General features: G+C 31.5%; 1 protein-coding gene across 1 annotated transcript; it reads right to left on the reverse strand.

The window, feature by feature from the left end:
• Positions 1-490: 490 nt before the first annotated feature.
• On the reverse strand, positions 491-9,302 carry LOC100243321 (glycerol-3-phosphate acyltransferase RAM2). The gene is made up of 3 exons (XM_002268477.3): positions 9,284-9,302; positions 1,827-2,443; positions 491-1,390 (listed from the first exon to the last, which is right to left on the reverse strand). The coding sequence occupies exons 2-3, from the start codon at positions 2,436-2,438 to the stop codon at positions 491-493; spliced, it is 1,512 nt and encodes a 503-aa protein (XP_002268513.1). The 5' UTR covers positions 2,439-2,443; positions 9,284-9,302.
• Positions 9,303-16,333: the final 7,031 nt, after the last annotated feature.

Here is a 16,333-nt window from a genome sequence, read left to right on the forward strand (position 1 = left end):
TGTAGTTTATATCTCTAGGTATGCAAATTTTTTAATTGCCTCCACATTAGACACGAGGAATCTCGTGTAAATACCATAGAATAAGGTTTGATCATATTCATAACGATTCTGTAAATATTCCATCCTATATATATATATACACACACACACGAATGTGTCCAAATGAATTTGTAATTTCAATGCTCGTTGGATTGGATTTGAACCATTCATCATATTTCTAGATAAGTTTGGTCATTTGTTTAATATTTTATCTCTCAAACCAGTAATGCTCGATCAAATTAACAATCATAGCATTACAATCTAGAAATTATTTTCAATCAATAAACACAACTTTGGTAAGGACAAGGTGACTTTTTCATCAAGGCAAGAGTGCCCCATTAATTAAAACCTTTTGAGGTAAAGCTATATATTTTGTAGGTTTTTGTTTTGTTTTGTTTTACTTATTTATTTATTTTTGAAAAGGATCAAACTAAGAGAGAGCATTAGGCAATCAGCATCCCATGACTTTGTCGGGATATAGCAGAGGTTTTTTGGGCACGGTCCCATCATTTCCAGCGAGTGCTCGGTACTTATCTTTCCTGGTAAAGCTAGTGCATTCATAGGAAAGAGTGGCAGCAATCACCCTCTGCATGTAGTTGGCCACCTCATGGCTAGATTTCCCCGAACTGCAAGTAAGTTCCAGGGGCAGCTTGTTCAAGAACGTTACCTCATACGCTGGGCTTGGATTCATGAAGAAGAAAAATGGGTCCATCCCTTTCCACCCTCTTGCTGTTGTTCCATGGAACATGCTCATGCGGTTCATCATAGCCACTGGAACAAGCTGGTCAGTCAGTTCAGCAAACAATGCTGAGAACCTGAGAAGGAAAGGCTCACGGCAAGTGGTTCCTTCGGGGCAAATAGCTAGGTCACCTTCTTCAAGCAGTTTCTTTATCATGGCTGCGTCTTTGACTCGATCTCGGCTTAGGCGAATGGTTTTGATAGGGGAGATGAACTCGGAGAGGCGGGAGACGGAGTACGTGACTGCAGGAATGGGACGGCCGAGCGCTGCGGAGAGGAATATTGGGTCAAGGAGGGTTCGGTGGGAGCAGATGAATAGCACGCCTGACTGGCCTATTGACTTTTTGGCAACAGGAGGTGGGGAACCCTTGACGGAGACTCGGACACCCAGTGCCCAGAAAGCGTGGTAGACAATGCGCATGGGGAGGAGTGAGCCAGCGGCGATTCGCAAGCATGCGAGTGCGAAGCCTATGGGGATCCAGAGAAGGGTGAGGAGTGCCGTGAGAGGAGTTGGCTTTTGGACGAGGCGGCTGTCGTGGAAGATGATGGGCTTGGGAAGCTTGTCACTTGTTACCGCCTTAACCTCTGGTTTGGCTGCCACAATATAGCCCTCCTGCGTTTTCAATGTTGTTTGTTAGCAAGTCACAAAATTTTTGTCCCGCTAACTGTATTTTCAATGTATAGTTCATTTCAACAAAGCCTTCTTTCTAATAATTTGGAGCTCCTCGTAGTGATCTTACAGTTTGTCATATATGATCGATGTAAATTAAAACTTTGAATTCGTATCAAGTACAACTATAGTCATGTCAAAACTTGTAGCGCAAACTTAGAGCATGCAAGTGCAGTCCATGATCATGAATCTTGAGAAGATATAGTGAGTTGCAGTTTTAGGTCTTATTGAACTTTATTTACGTACTAGGAGGTTAGGTTTAATATGATAAATGACTATAAATTCGATAGTAACTTAATATAGTAGAATTTGACATTATATGGTATGTAACCGTACTATTTTGTTGCCAGTGGAAATAGGAATTATTAATGTTGCAAACCTTGCATGAAGCCATGAAGGGAAAATCAGTGTGACGATCACCCAGCCCAATCTCAGGCTGGGTCTCTCCAAAAGTCTTGTTGAGAGCATATGCCTTGTTCTTGCCCACAAGTACACCTGGATCACAAACAAACCCAGTTGCCCTACCCTTATAAGTGGCTATCTCAGTCCCCAAAACTAAATCAGCTCCCAAAAAATCTTTCAGAAATGCCTCAACCATTATCCTGGGGTTTGCGGTAAGAACACAACGCTTTCCACATGATGAGAACACCCGCCATGACTCGGGATGGAGATCGCTCAAATAAAATTTGGGCAGCACAGCACGTGCAACTGACTCAATGTCTGACACCTTCATCCCAGCGAAGGTTACAAAGATGAGAATCTGGATTCCTGCAGACTCCGACACAAAATAGTAAAGAAGTCCAGCGAGTGGTGAAGCCAAGAGCAGGAAGAGCAGCCTTAGAACACCTCCCCCCTCAAAAGCCACCAAAGCAAAGTAAGGAAAGGAGCTCCTGCCAATAAGCAAGGTTCCATCCATGTCCGCAACCACAGTGTGCTTTTCTCGGCCAATGGATTGACACTGGTCCACAGTTGGAAAGGTAGTTACAGCCATGGGGAATCAGATTAAACCCAACCAAGTGGCTCAATCTTTTGAGGGAGAGGAAGACCTCAAGTGGGAGAGAAGCTATTGTGATTTGGTGCCTTCCTGTTGGACTATATATAGGGAGATAATAACAGAAAGACAAAAAATGGAAGCGCAAAAAGGTGAGGGTGTCAAGGGACATAAGTATAGGAAGTAAAGACTTCCAAAAGAGCATCGAAAGCCAGATAAAACCGAGGCCCTGGTGATTCTTGTTTCTGAAGGAACAGAATATTACAATTAAATTAATAGGGGTATGCTATATTTATTGTCTTAGTTATATCCGCTCTTTTCTTGTTATGTAATTGCATGCCATTTTTTTGAAGCCTGTAGTAATGAGACATGGAATATCGGACGTTGTTTTCTATTATCCCCCGACTTCAACTTTATATGTCTTAATTTAAGTCCTACAATAATAAGTCTATCACTTTATGGCAATTGAAAGTTGTTTTCTATCCCTCCACCGGCTTCAGCTGCATGCCCGGTACACTCGTACTAACCTTTTGTCTTTTCAAATTCAAATCTACCTTCAAACGTCAAAGAAATTAATATGGCCTTGCCCCGTACACTCGTATTACTACCCTTTTGTCTTTTCAAATTTAAATCTACCTTCAAACGTCAAAGAAATTAGTATGGCCTTTTTTCATTCAACTGCTTCAGCTGATCGGTGCTGGAAAATTTGTTGCTCATTAATGCATATTTCTTTCCGGAGTAAATGCACCCAAACCTATATAGAGTTTTACATATTACCCTTTTAAGTTTAAAATCGAAGAAATTGCCCTCTAAACTTTTCAAAGACCAGCACATGCATTTTTTGTTGGATGTTGCTAGTTTAATTGGATGGAAATGTCATGTGCACTTAATGAGCAAGGGTAAGAATATCATTTAAAATATCCAAAGCCTTAAAACCTCTCATCTTCGTTCTTCTTCCTTCCCCCAACCCAAAAATCCAATTATTGCAAAATCTTCGTAGTTTCAATTTTCTATTATCACATCATCCGATTTTCCTCTGTTGCATTCTCTCTTTCATTAATGATAGTTGCAATTCTCAGTCCTCAAAATTCTATCAAAGATCATCACCCTCTTGGAAACCTAATTTTTTCCCTCTATGGAATGCCACCAAGACCCTAACCCTAACCTCGATCGCTCTCCTCACAAAAAATGAAGCACTAGAAGGAAGGTTTCTGATTGAAGTTTTGATTTGGAGATGGATTGCGAAAATGAAAAAGCGTAGTTTTGATTTGAATTGAAGTTTTGTTACTTTGATTTATATATATATATATATATTATGGGGGAAGATGAATTTTGATGTGTAGGTTAGACTTTAGTTTACAAATAATCGTAGATGTGCTTCCTATGTAGGAAGTTTTCCCCTATGTTTGGTTCTCGAGAATGTAGGAGAGATTAAAAAAAAAAAATGTCTTGGAAAGAAGCATTTTTTTTCCTAAATTGAGTGTTTTTTTAATTCCATCTAGTGCTGGGAAAGAAATGAAAAAGAGAGAAAAAAAAATATTATGAGCACTGTCACTCTGCTATTTTTTCTATGCAACCAAAGCTCATTTTGTGTATTTATTTTTTATTTGTAGTTGTTGAGCACATATTCAGGATTGGCAATTAACAAAATTAAAGAGAGAATCCAATTGAGAAAATCTAGATGATATGATGTGTAGAAAACTAAAATCGAATTTTCAGGCTTGGGGATTTAGGGCTATTTGAGCAAGAAAAACAAAGATGAAGAAAGAAATGTTTTAGGACTTTGGATATTTCAAATCACAATTTTATTGTCGTTTATTAAGTCATATGCACAATACATAACATTTTTGTCTAATCAAACTAACATCGTCCAATAAAAAAGGCCTAGTGTTGGCTTTTAAGAAGCTTAAAAGGCAATTTGTTCAATTTTAAACCTAAGAGAGCAATGTGCAAAACACACGATAAGTTGAAGGGGTAAAGTGTATTAAACAATTCTTTCAATATTTTCACAATTAGCTCGAAAATCAGAAAAGTTAGTTCACGATTGACTGATAGTTAAACCGTGATCAAATCGATGACATTATAAATATATATTTGATATATTATTAAAATAAAAAATAATTATAAAATTTATAAATAATTAAAAATTTAAACACATTTTATCATTTTATCATCATTAATATTGATAACTCTTTAAATTATTATAAAGATAACACAAAGATTTATTTTATTATTAGTAATTTTAATTTTATTAATATGTAACTTTTAATTATTAACATAAAATAAGTTTTTATTATTTAAATTTGTTTGGATTTCAATAGCTTTATATTTTATTATATTAAAATGATTAGTTTTTATTTATTTATATTATTTTGATATTTACTATAGTTAAATCATAAATATTTATATATGAAGATGCTTAAAGATTTTCATGAATAACAAAAAATTCTTCTTTTTTTCTTTTTTAAATACAAAGTGAGTTTTTCCAAGAGAGAGGACCCTCATTCTCTTTGTTGCCTATGGTATCTTTTATAGGCATTCTTCCCATGTAGATGTAGGTTAATCTTGCGAAGGGGTAAGTTTTTCTATGGGCTGTTACATGCTTTGTTGACTTTTGGACACATGAGGACAACAATAATTGAACTTGTCTTTTTAGGTGCAGGTTGGTTAGTCAAGTCAACCTGTGAAGAGGTCATCTCCCTTTTTATGGTTCTTATTTTAGGTTTTGAGGTAGACCATTTTCCTAGTGGTTTGATTTTTTGTACCACTAATATACATTTTAAATTTTGGCTTCTCTATTTGTTTTTTGTACCAAAGATCTAGGTTGAAATTGCATTTCCCATGTCAAAAATGTAGGAAGCCAAGGTACCCTTTTCACATGTATGGTACAATTGGTGGCTTAGGTGAAGTCCCAAAACTAAAGTATTCAAAATACAATTGATGACTTTGGTGAAAGCCCAAAACTTGGGCTCAATTGAATTGGGCTAAAAGTGAAGTTTTGGATGGAAGGGAATGCTTAGGCCAATTTGAATATAGGCAACCTAAACAAGTTTCTCGAAGATCAACACAGTTCAACTCATTTCTGGCATGATAACATGAGTCAAATCATATTAGGTTCTAGTCAAAACTTAATATTGGTTCTTTTAATAGCCTTGATAATTTGTTTTTGCATATTGTATTATTTCCTCAATGCATTTTGGTTTACTTATAAAAAAAACACAATTATTATTTTCATTGGAAAACAAAGGAATAGATTGCAAGAGTTAGGGTACCAAATATTGTTGGAAAGTAAATTGAGCTTAGGAAGTTTTTAAATATTAGAATTTGATTTGGTATTTAAAAGTCCATTAGAATAGTTTTAGTTTTAGTTATTGATTTAGTTTCTATATTCAAGTAATTAAGTTATTAAAAATCTCTATTTGTTAGGTATGAGTATCAATGAACAAGATGTTGCATAATAGTTGAAAATGAGTGATAAAAGATACAATTAATTTCTCCTAATTTTTCACTATTAGTTATCTCTCTTTATTTGATCGTGTGTGTATATTAGACCCATTACTCCAACCAATCGGTATTAAAGTCATTGAAAAAAATTATAGTTGGGATGAATTTGCTTCAAGTCCATCAATCCAATAAAAACAATTATGAAAATTGAAGTATCAAGATGAAAGTTTTACTTAGCTTATAAGATGGATAAGAGGTTATAGAGAAAAACTACATGGAACTTCAAGAAGAAACCACGCCATCCCAAAATTAAAAAAGATTATTTTTTAAAAAATATAAGGAAGAAAGATAGAAAATTATTGTTTTTATCTACCAGATAATAAATGAAGATACCTTTGAGAATATTTCAAGAATAATCACCATTAATGAAATCATCAAGGAGAATTTGATAAAAACTTGTAACTTAACTCATCCCAAACTTTTTTAACATGAACAAATATTTTTTACTCTTTATTGATAATATTAGTATAAAAACTTGTGTTTCTTTTAAAAATATGAAGTATTTAGTGCTTTTAAGAAATTTAAAACACTTGGAAAAGAAAACAGTTATAATATAAAAAAGGTAAGATCCAATACAGGTGAATTCACATAAAAAGAATTTGAAAAATATTGTAAAAATCATGAGATTCATCGATTTTTAATGATTCTATATTCTTCACAATAAAGAAAAGTAATTGAAAAAATAAAAACGAAATTATTTTAGAGTTGGAAGACTTTGTTGCTTGGCTTATACAAAGTCATATACTCTTTTTAGAGTTGGACTTATTAGTCATTATATGAAGCACCAATGGTGACTAACATAAAGACCACCAAAAGAATTATAGTTTACAAGACCTACCTTCTAATTTTAAACTTATTGGATATATTGATAGTGATTAGGGCAAAAACTTAGATGATTGAAAGAGTATCATCCACTTTTTGTTTTTTATAGGATTCACTTGGACTTCAAAGAAGCAACCTATTATGACACTTTCAACTACAGAAGTGGAATTTGTTTTAATCATTTTATGTGTTTTATTCGTAATTTGATTCTAATTCTCATTGAAGAAGTTTAATTTACCATATAAAAAACTAACAAGCATCTATGTGGATATAAAGTAGATTTATGATTACATTGTAGAAAAACTTAAAGTTTTATTATTGAAGCAAACACATCAATTAAGATATCATATTATTAGAGAGTGCATTATAAAAAGGAAAAAGGAATTGAAATTTGTTTTCCATGATCAAATTATTGATATCTTTATAAAAACTCTCAAATTTGTAGATGTTACAAAGCTAAGGATGCTATACTTGGAGGTACAAAAATAAAAAAATAAAAAATAGAAAAAAAAAATTGAAAGGGGCATGTTGGATAGTAAACTTGAATTTGGAAAATTTCCAGAATTTAATATTTGACTTGATTTCTAAAAGTCAATTAGAACATTGTTAGTTAAAGTAGTTGATTTAATTTACATATTTAAGTAGTTGACTCCTAGAAGTTTTCTATATTTTTCATTATTAGGAATCTTTATTAATTAGATATGAATATCTAGAAATGTGAGTTTGTCTAATAGTTGAATAAGAGTGATAGAAGGAATAATGAATTTCTTTTAATTTTCTTCTATTGGTTATCTCTCTTTATTTAATTGTGTGTATTTTAACACTATTACTTCAATGGTCACATGAGATTACATAGAATTAAGTTTCAAAATGAATTACTAGCAATTAGCTAGGTTAGGTTAAAGGTCTTCTTAGACCTCTAAGTTTGTAAGAATTATATTAAGTATTACTTGTTTGATTACACAAAAAAATAAAAATTCTCCATTGCCATTTTTTGTGTAGTTTTAGCGACCCACACATGGAGGATGAAGGTGAAATATTTGAAATGAACTTTATTATGTTTATGATTGAATGATATGATCAAATATAATTTAAACTATATTTTCAAATCAATTGAAAAGATATTCAAGGTCTAAGACTTACAATGAGAAATAGGCCTACCATACAAATCTTCATATCTAGAGTACAAACTTTTAAGAAAATCACTTGGAGGTTCATCATTAGGAATTTCCCTACTAGAAGATTGTCCAACAAATCCAACTATATTAGATTTCCTAACTTGAAAAAAATTGTATATTATTTCTCTAGTGAGCTAGTTTGTCTATAGCTTTAGTTTCTCTAATTAAATCAACTTCCTTAGAGACTTTGGTATATCCTAATCTCCCTATGGAAGTTGGTACTTACATGTGAAAGACTTGTGAGATAAATTGAGAAACTCAATTCCGCTAGAGAATATGTTATTAGAAAGATCAATACATCTCATTACTACATAGGATGTGCTTTTCACCTTTAAGATCTAATTAATGGGGTTTGTTAACTTATCAAAGTGAAGATCAAGACATATCAAACTATGCAAGTTTATAAATGTATCAGGGAAAGCTAACCTAGTGTTTGAAACCATGATGGGATGCTTCCTAAAGGGTGGGTATCTGATAGGTCTAATTCTTGTATTGCTTTTGTTTAGAAGAATTATAGAATTTTGCCTTGAATCCCATATTCCGTCATACCCTAAAGTTTGAGGTTTTTTTTTTCTTTTCTCTCTCTTTCTAAGTAGTCCATAATGACAGATTTTGGAGTATGATAAATTAGTATCAAAGCAACTCACCAATCAAGCATTTAGTTACCAGGTTTGTAGCAATTATCAAAATCATTCAATACTTGTCAAATAATCAAATTCATAAGTATACATAAAACATCACCTCACCCAATACATCCTGGGCAATCAAGTGTCAAGTGCACTTTAAGGACCAAAGCATTAATACCATCAAGTAATTAAATTATCAAATACATTGTACACAATTAAATCATTAAAAACACATCCAAAATCACAATTCAAATATTCATAATCACACGTTTAATCAAGAGCACACATTCCATTTGGACATAAAATCATTTACTTTGATACCAAATTATCACACTCTAACTTGAGAGTATTTGTGATGTTAAAATGGTCAAATGATAAAGTGAGGTAACAAAGATTTGCAAGTGAATATTTAAGTAGTTAAGTTGAAAGAGACAAAAACTCTAGAGGAAAGGTTTAGGTAGTCAAAATAAAGGACTTTCCTATTATTATATATGAACTATCTTATTACGAGCTTTTCTTTTAACACTAGTACTTATGCAATTAGCTTCTTATATGAAATATTCTTATGTGATTAGAAAAAATATAGGAAGAAACTTTGACTAAAAGAGACTTAATATATGAAGAAACTTCAACCAAAAGAGATTGTTGTTGTTGTTGTTTTTTTTTTTTTTTTTTTTTTGTGGTGTAACTAGGACTTTGAGATTTGAGAGTTGGAGGATTGTAATTTCTTGGAACAATAGTAGAAGTTCTTCTTCTTATACATTGGTAGATGTATGCTTTATATTGAACAAATCATTGTGTGTTTAATGTATTTTCTATTTTCATTCTTTTATTTTTATTTTTATTTTTCTTGTTATTGTTCTTTGTTGTGTATTTCACAATGAACTAATGTTAGACCTAAGGTTATAAGACTTGGAATAGTTACAATGTTTGAGACTTTTGATAGAAAAAATGGTTTAGCTTATTGGTTCAACAAAGATTTTGCAAAACATTGAAAGATAGAGAAGCTTTGTCAACAATTTTGCATGAAAAGAAGGAAGAACTTATAGAGAAAGTGCACAGTGCTATTTGTTGTACTTGGGTAACAAGGTACTTATTAATGTTGTAAAAAAAGGATTTGCTTCTTGGGTTCTCTATTTTTTTCATTTTTATTTTGGTGGGAAGAGTTTTCTTTTATTTTTTCATATTTTTCTGTGCCTTTAGGTTAATATTTTCTGGCTTTGGAACCATGAAACCGAAGATTAGTATGATGGGCCTTTCAGGAACATGCTATAGTTAGTGATACCACTTTAAGTGAATGTTTTTCCTAATATCTTTAGGTTTTTCCTATCATTATGTTCTTTTGGATGTTGTAAAAACAAAAGAAAAAAGGATAATAAGTTACATGCCTTGAAGACAAACTAAAAAATCAAATTGCTACAAAGCACTAAAACCCCAAAATTGATACTAGAGATTGGACATTGAGATTTATGTGTTGCCCTACCACATTGGTTGTATTGCATTCTTCCTAATAGTATATACACACTAAAAGAGGGCTACCTTTTGTACTACTAAAGTTTCTCTAGACAACATAAAATTTTCCTTTTTCGTATAATAAGGAAGCCCTTGACCATATAATAGAGATTTTCATCACTTTCACTAAAAACTCAAAGTAATTTGTGTACAAAGTAGAAGTCAACAAAAGATATATAATCTCAAGCTCTTTCCTATCATTGCTTGTACAATTGATAATAAATATTCTATAAAATTTGAATCAATTGTTCAAAATATAATTACTTCTTAATAGCAAATGCATTTTTTTTTGCTATGTTTAGAATTTGTAGTAATGACATTTATTGGTAAAAAAGTTTCATGTTCCTAGTAAGGATAGATTTTCCCCATCATTAGCTCATCATCTACATATACTGTCTAGCCACCTTGATATTCAACACTTGGATAATAACAGTCACTTACCTCTACCAAGTTTTCTTGAAATTCATTATCTATAACTTCTAATGCTACAAATTCCTTTCTACTTGAAGAAAGGCCTAATGGTTTTGGTTCATTCTAACTCTCTCTCATTTTTTTTTTAATGAAATTTAAAGAAGTCCTACTTAATTGGTTTCCTTGAACAAAGGGTAGCACCAAACAACTCGTTCAATTGCTCACAATAAAATTCAAACTCAAACACAAAGAGATTCCTTGTGACAATTTCTTGAACATACCCCTTGATAGAGTATCATTCTTATTTTTTAATTTTAACCTCTTAAATTAATACCACCTACCTTCTCTCATGAAAGCATATAAGTTAAATGAGTAGTTTGGAAAAGATGTTTTTCTACCCATATTGTATTCACAACTAAGTCATAGAGTAGTTTGGAAAAGATGTTTTTCTACCCTTATTGCATTCACAACTAAGTCATATATATCATATGTTAAATATCTCTAAGAAATCCACAACATGCTTGAGCTAATGACCTGAAATATCTTTGTTGAGTTGGTCAAAATCCATGATATTCTAATGCATTGAAGTTTTCCATAATATGCTAGTTTCCTTAGGATATAGTCCATGAAGATGCCTTGTATTCAATAAGTCAAAACTTATATGCCTATTATTCTAATACATATTCAATCTAGAAAATAACAAAGTTGTGTTTAGTTGGAATTTAAAAAAAATACACCAAAATACAAGAACAACTTAATAAACAATTAATAAAAGGTAGAGAAGGTTTGAATTTGTGGCATCTAGCCAATTTGAATTTATGAAATAAGTATAAGAATGGATGTATGAAGAAGTTACAAGAAAATTTCTTTTATATTTTTTTTAATTATATATGCATAACAAATAATATTTTCATTTATTTCATAGCTTTACAAATATATTCAAATGTTTGAAAAATTTTCAAAATTATATTTGAAAAGTTATTCTTAGAGACAATTGGCCATAGAATCATCCATCATTAATGAAAGATATATGATCCATGAATTTACCTTTTGAATAAAGATCATGTTGTGACAGCTGAAGCTTTCATGCAAACAAGGTTAATTCAAGAACACAAAGATAAAACAATCACACATACAGAATATGAGGTTTTAACGTGGTTCAACCAATCATGCCTACGTCCACGGATGGGAGAGAATTATTACACTATACAATAGAGAATATTATAGAGAAGACACTAGTAGAAAAAATGTAATTTATGGTGCTTGATTCTTTGGCACCTCTAAAAAGTGTCAAGGAATTGGGTCAACCTTGGCGCTTGTAGAATATTTATAAACCTAGGCACTTCTAAACCATATATATTGGATTCAATGACGCTTTTTAAGTTGATCCTTTTGGAAGTGTCATGGTTGGAAATGGAAGGTAACCTTGGCACTTTTGTAAGTGTCATTGAAATGGAGTTCAGACATTGGCACTTATATTAAGTGTCATTGAATTTACTAGTATATATTTCTTTCTTTTTCCTCATCCTAACACAGTACACTCTCATCCCAACCCTTGGAGCCCTAAGCCACGATAATCACCCACATCTTCAACCATCACCAGCACTAATCGATGAGAAAATGTTACGAACATGTTGAAGGTACTCTCATTTCATTTCTTTTTGGTTTGTTTGATTACCTAGAAAATGAGAGGAAAAAAACATAAATTAGGTTTAAATTTTTTGAATTTAAATCTTGAAAATTTTTTAATCCAAAATCTTGAATTGGTTGATTGGATTGTTTCAGTTATATATAACTTGCTGATTTTTATGTTTGACTGAGAAAAACGTGAAGAGATTTAAAAAACGTAGAGACCCTACTATCCTAAACCCTAACTCTTTAAACAATCCATTATTGAGGTTTTCTCCATTGTAAGGAACCTCGAGGTGCACTTGTTTTATCCATTATCAGCTTCTAGAATTGACTGCGTGGGGATGCCTAAAGGCATCCCTTTCTCTTCGCAACACCTAATCAACTTAGAATATGAGTATAATTTTTTTCTCTAGGTTATGGACTTGAATATCTTTGTTGGATTTCCAGCCATCGCTTTATTGATCTCTCTCCAAACTCCGTTGATGATTTATTGAAGGTTGATGTATTTTGCTATTATTGTTAATATCGGTTGGCTTCCAAATCATTGAACATGCTCCAACCAAAACGTTCGAAGCTTTTTTGTATCAACTTGATGAAGATATGGTCATTACTGGATGTGAGAATGGGTGCATCAGGTGAGAAGTGTTGGAAAGGGGGAGGTTCTCCACATTTTTTACTTTATCTGATCACAAGCTTCATTTCTTATATCAGCCTGCTAGGCATACTACAGAATAGAGTAATCCAACCAATTGTAGAGCATTCAGAATATCCTGTTTGAGCGCCTCGGTATGTTTTGCCTGCTTTTTCTTTGGAATAAACATCTATGCTTGTGAGAGTTGTGTTTACACTCATTTAAGGTGTTTAGATGATTAACAAAATTTTCTCTAACTTATAAATTTGTTTGCTCTTGTACCTTTTTCTTTTGATAGAAAGTATCTTGCCAGTATATGGCATGACTAGATGTTGAAGGTACAAAACTCTCTGTAATAAATCCATGCAACATTGTCTGTATGATAGGGAATACTTGGTAAAATTGCAGGTAGATAATTTGTGGAGTAGATATTGGATTGTATTGTATAAAATGACCATGAAGATTCTTCAACAAATTTTAAAACCATTTAATTAGACAATCTCTTGATTGGAAAAAACTTTTTTTAGATAATCAGGTAGTTTCTATAAAACCTTTTCAGTAGATGGTTTGTTTTTAAAACTATTTTAATCAGGCAACTTCTTGAGAATGCCCGGGCAACTTGGTGAGATGGTTTGTGTCAACGAGTGATGAACCTCAATTTGTAGCACTCATGACCTAGAGATATCCTATTCAATTCCTTGTATCAATCAAATGTTAGATTCAAGATGTTAGGCTATGGCTTTAGGTGGTTCAAGGTTGGGGTTGAGCTAGACGTGGGTTTCGAACTTTCAGGCTCAATTTGGATGATGGAAAAGAAGAAGAAATGTTAGAAGGAATCCATATTGCCTTGTTCGGTTTACCCCATGGATTGTGGAAACTATAATAGAAAATAAAATATAATGAAAATTATTATTATTAAATTCTTCATTGTTCATAAAGGAGAGGAAAAGAAACAAATTCAGGAAGACATGTGAGAAAAAAGTTATTAAGTTTTAAACCTATCTTTTAATTTTCCTCCCAGTTTTTCCCTCCTATTTTCTTCTCTTTATATATATTTTTTTAATTTTCTAAGATCCAAATGGAGCTATAATGTTCTAGTCTATGTATAGAAAGCATAAGTTCAAGAGATTTTGCTTGTCATTTATACCATGTATTTCTTTCTAATTTTTTATTTTGAATTTTGATGTTCAAATTATATTATGTTATATCATGATTAGCTATTGCATTTGACCTTAAGTATTTCCTCTCCCATTTCCTCTCCAAATCTTTTTTTTTTGCTTGATTTCTATCCCTTAAGTTTGTCTAAATTCAGAGTATTTCATGTTTTGGCTTCTAGGATGTGTTCATTTCCTCATTTTTATAATGCATGTTCATTATTATCTAATTGATTTCCTTCTTGTGGGTTTTTCCTGATTCTATTATTTCATTTTTTGTTATGATATTATGATCATAGTGTGCTAAGGTTATGGGGATTTTTTCAATGTTGAATGGCTTTGTTTTTTTAAGACTGTTATTCTCTCTGTGGGTTTGGTCAAATTGAATTCCTTGACTAAGACTCTTTGATTGATTTAGCTATTGAAGAAGAAGTTTTCATATAAGTATTTGTCTCTCTCAATTTATCCAGTGGGGTTAATGTCATGTTTTTTCAAGACCATGCAATCTTAAGTTGAGAAATATGTCAATGACACAAATTATTTGAAAGTATTCATAAAGGGGTAAAAATTGGGATAAGAGGTGTAAAGGATTTTGATCAATAGAATGGGTATGAATTTGAATTTGCGCTAGCTTTGATTGTTTTTTTATAGTGAAAAAGACTTGTAAATTTTTTTTCCCTTTAAGATTCTTGGCTACCAAATTAAAAATTATTGAATTTGCATTTACCAAACTTGGTATTAGATAAGAATTACAGAACAAAGTTTTCTCTTCTGTTGAAATAATTGTTTTGCAAACTATAGCATTCCATATCTATGATTAAACTGATTGTACTCTTAGAGTGATCAGTTGGAAAGATGATGGTGATAAGTTCTTCATTACCTATTTCTTGCAACTTAGCTTAAATATATTCTTTTACTCTTTCTACTGTGATTCTGTATTCTAATTGTCTTCTAAGCTTTTGATACAACAACTCAAAATATTTTCCATATTTTGCATTATCTGTTATTTGATAATTCAGCTCATGTTTATCCTTTTAGTTTCTTTCCCTTTGTCATCCTCTAATTTTTCCTTATTGTCTTCGGCCACTTGAATTCTTGATATAAATCTTTGGGAGTTTTTTTTACATAATGATAGTTAAAAAAATAATTTAGATAAAATGTGTAATTCCACTTATTTACTTGAAAACTAGATGTTGATGCAAGTATACATTATTATTATTTATTTATTAATAAATATGATTAACTTTATTTATTTTTCATTGTCAGGATTGCAAGGTTTTGTCATATGTTGATAATAGGTTTGTAAAATATAGTCTAGATTATGTGTTAAGAACAAGAAACCAATTATACCAATTTTATTATTTATTTCTCAAGTTAGTCTACCAATGTAGGTTTAGAGTACATCACTTAACAAAAGCTATCCAAAGTCGTGAGCATACCATATTTATGTGGAGTTTGTTGTAGATTTTCAATAAGTTAAAAAAAACTTTATTGTATTTTCAATGCCTTCTTCAACCTTGCTCGCTCCACCTAATTTTCTTGCTTGTTTAGGTGTGAGCATTTTTTTCCATTTCTTAAGAACCAGTGAAAGAACTATCTTTATTTGTTATTAAAAAACAACAAAATTATTTTGAAAATGACAACAATACTTTGGGAGCAAAGTGTTTATGCTATGCTTTTAGTTTCTTTCAAAAAGTTTAGTTTGGTTGGGAATTCTTAAAAATAATACCTTGATTTAATTTAAGGTTTGTTTCCTTTGTTACTTCTCCTCAGGTCATTAATGCAATCTTAAGTTGAGCTCCTAGTAGTGATATTTTGTTTCTTTTTCTTTATTTGATTTCAAATAGGGATATTTTATTCATGAAAAATACATGATACAAAGGATAGAAAGAGGAGAGGTCATTTCTAATTTTTGTTTTTTAAGGGGACTTTCATTTAAAGTATTTGAGGACTCTTTAAATATTATATATATATATATATATTATTTTATTACTAAAAATTACTCTAGATGGTTGACTGACTACGCAACTAATCCTAATTTAAAAATATAAAAGTTTGAGTATTCTTTATGTGGGTTCATGAATGTGTTCTCCTCCCTCCTTATTATACATTTCTATTTTTTTTTTATATTTCAAAAATATTTATTTCTAATAAAAAAAAAACAAGAGATTCAACTTTCAATATTTTTTAATAATATATCTTCATTATTATTCAATGGAATGAGATGTAGTTATTAGACAAAGTGGTCTTCTATTGTTGATACAGGAAAACATGTTATCATTTTATATGACAATTACTAGTAAAAGGTAATGATTGTGACAACTAGGAGTAGAGGGCTAGATGCACATAAGACATTGTTTTTAAAGGCAAGTATCTCCTGCTATTTCTAAAGGTAATCCACCACTACACTAGAAACTTCTCTCTT

Source organism: Vitis vinifera, chromosome 1 (genome assembly GCF_030704535.1).
Source record: "Vitis vinifera cultivar Pinot Noir 40024 chromosome 1, ASM3070453v1".
NCBI classification, from domain to species: Eukaryota; Viridiplantae; Streptophyta; class Magnoliopsida; order Vitales; family Vitaceae; genus Vitis; species Vitis vinifera.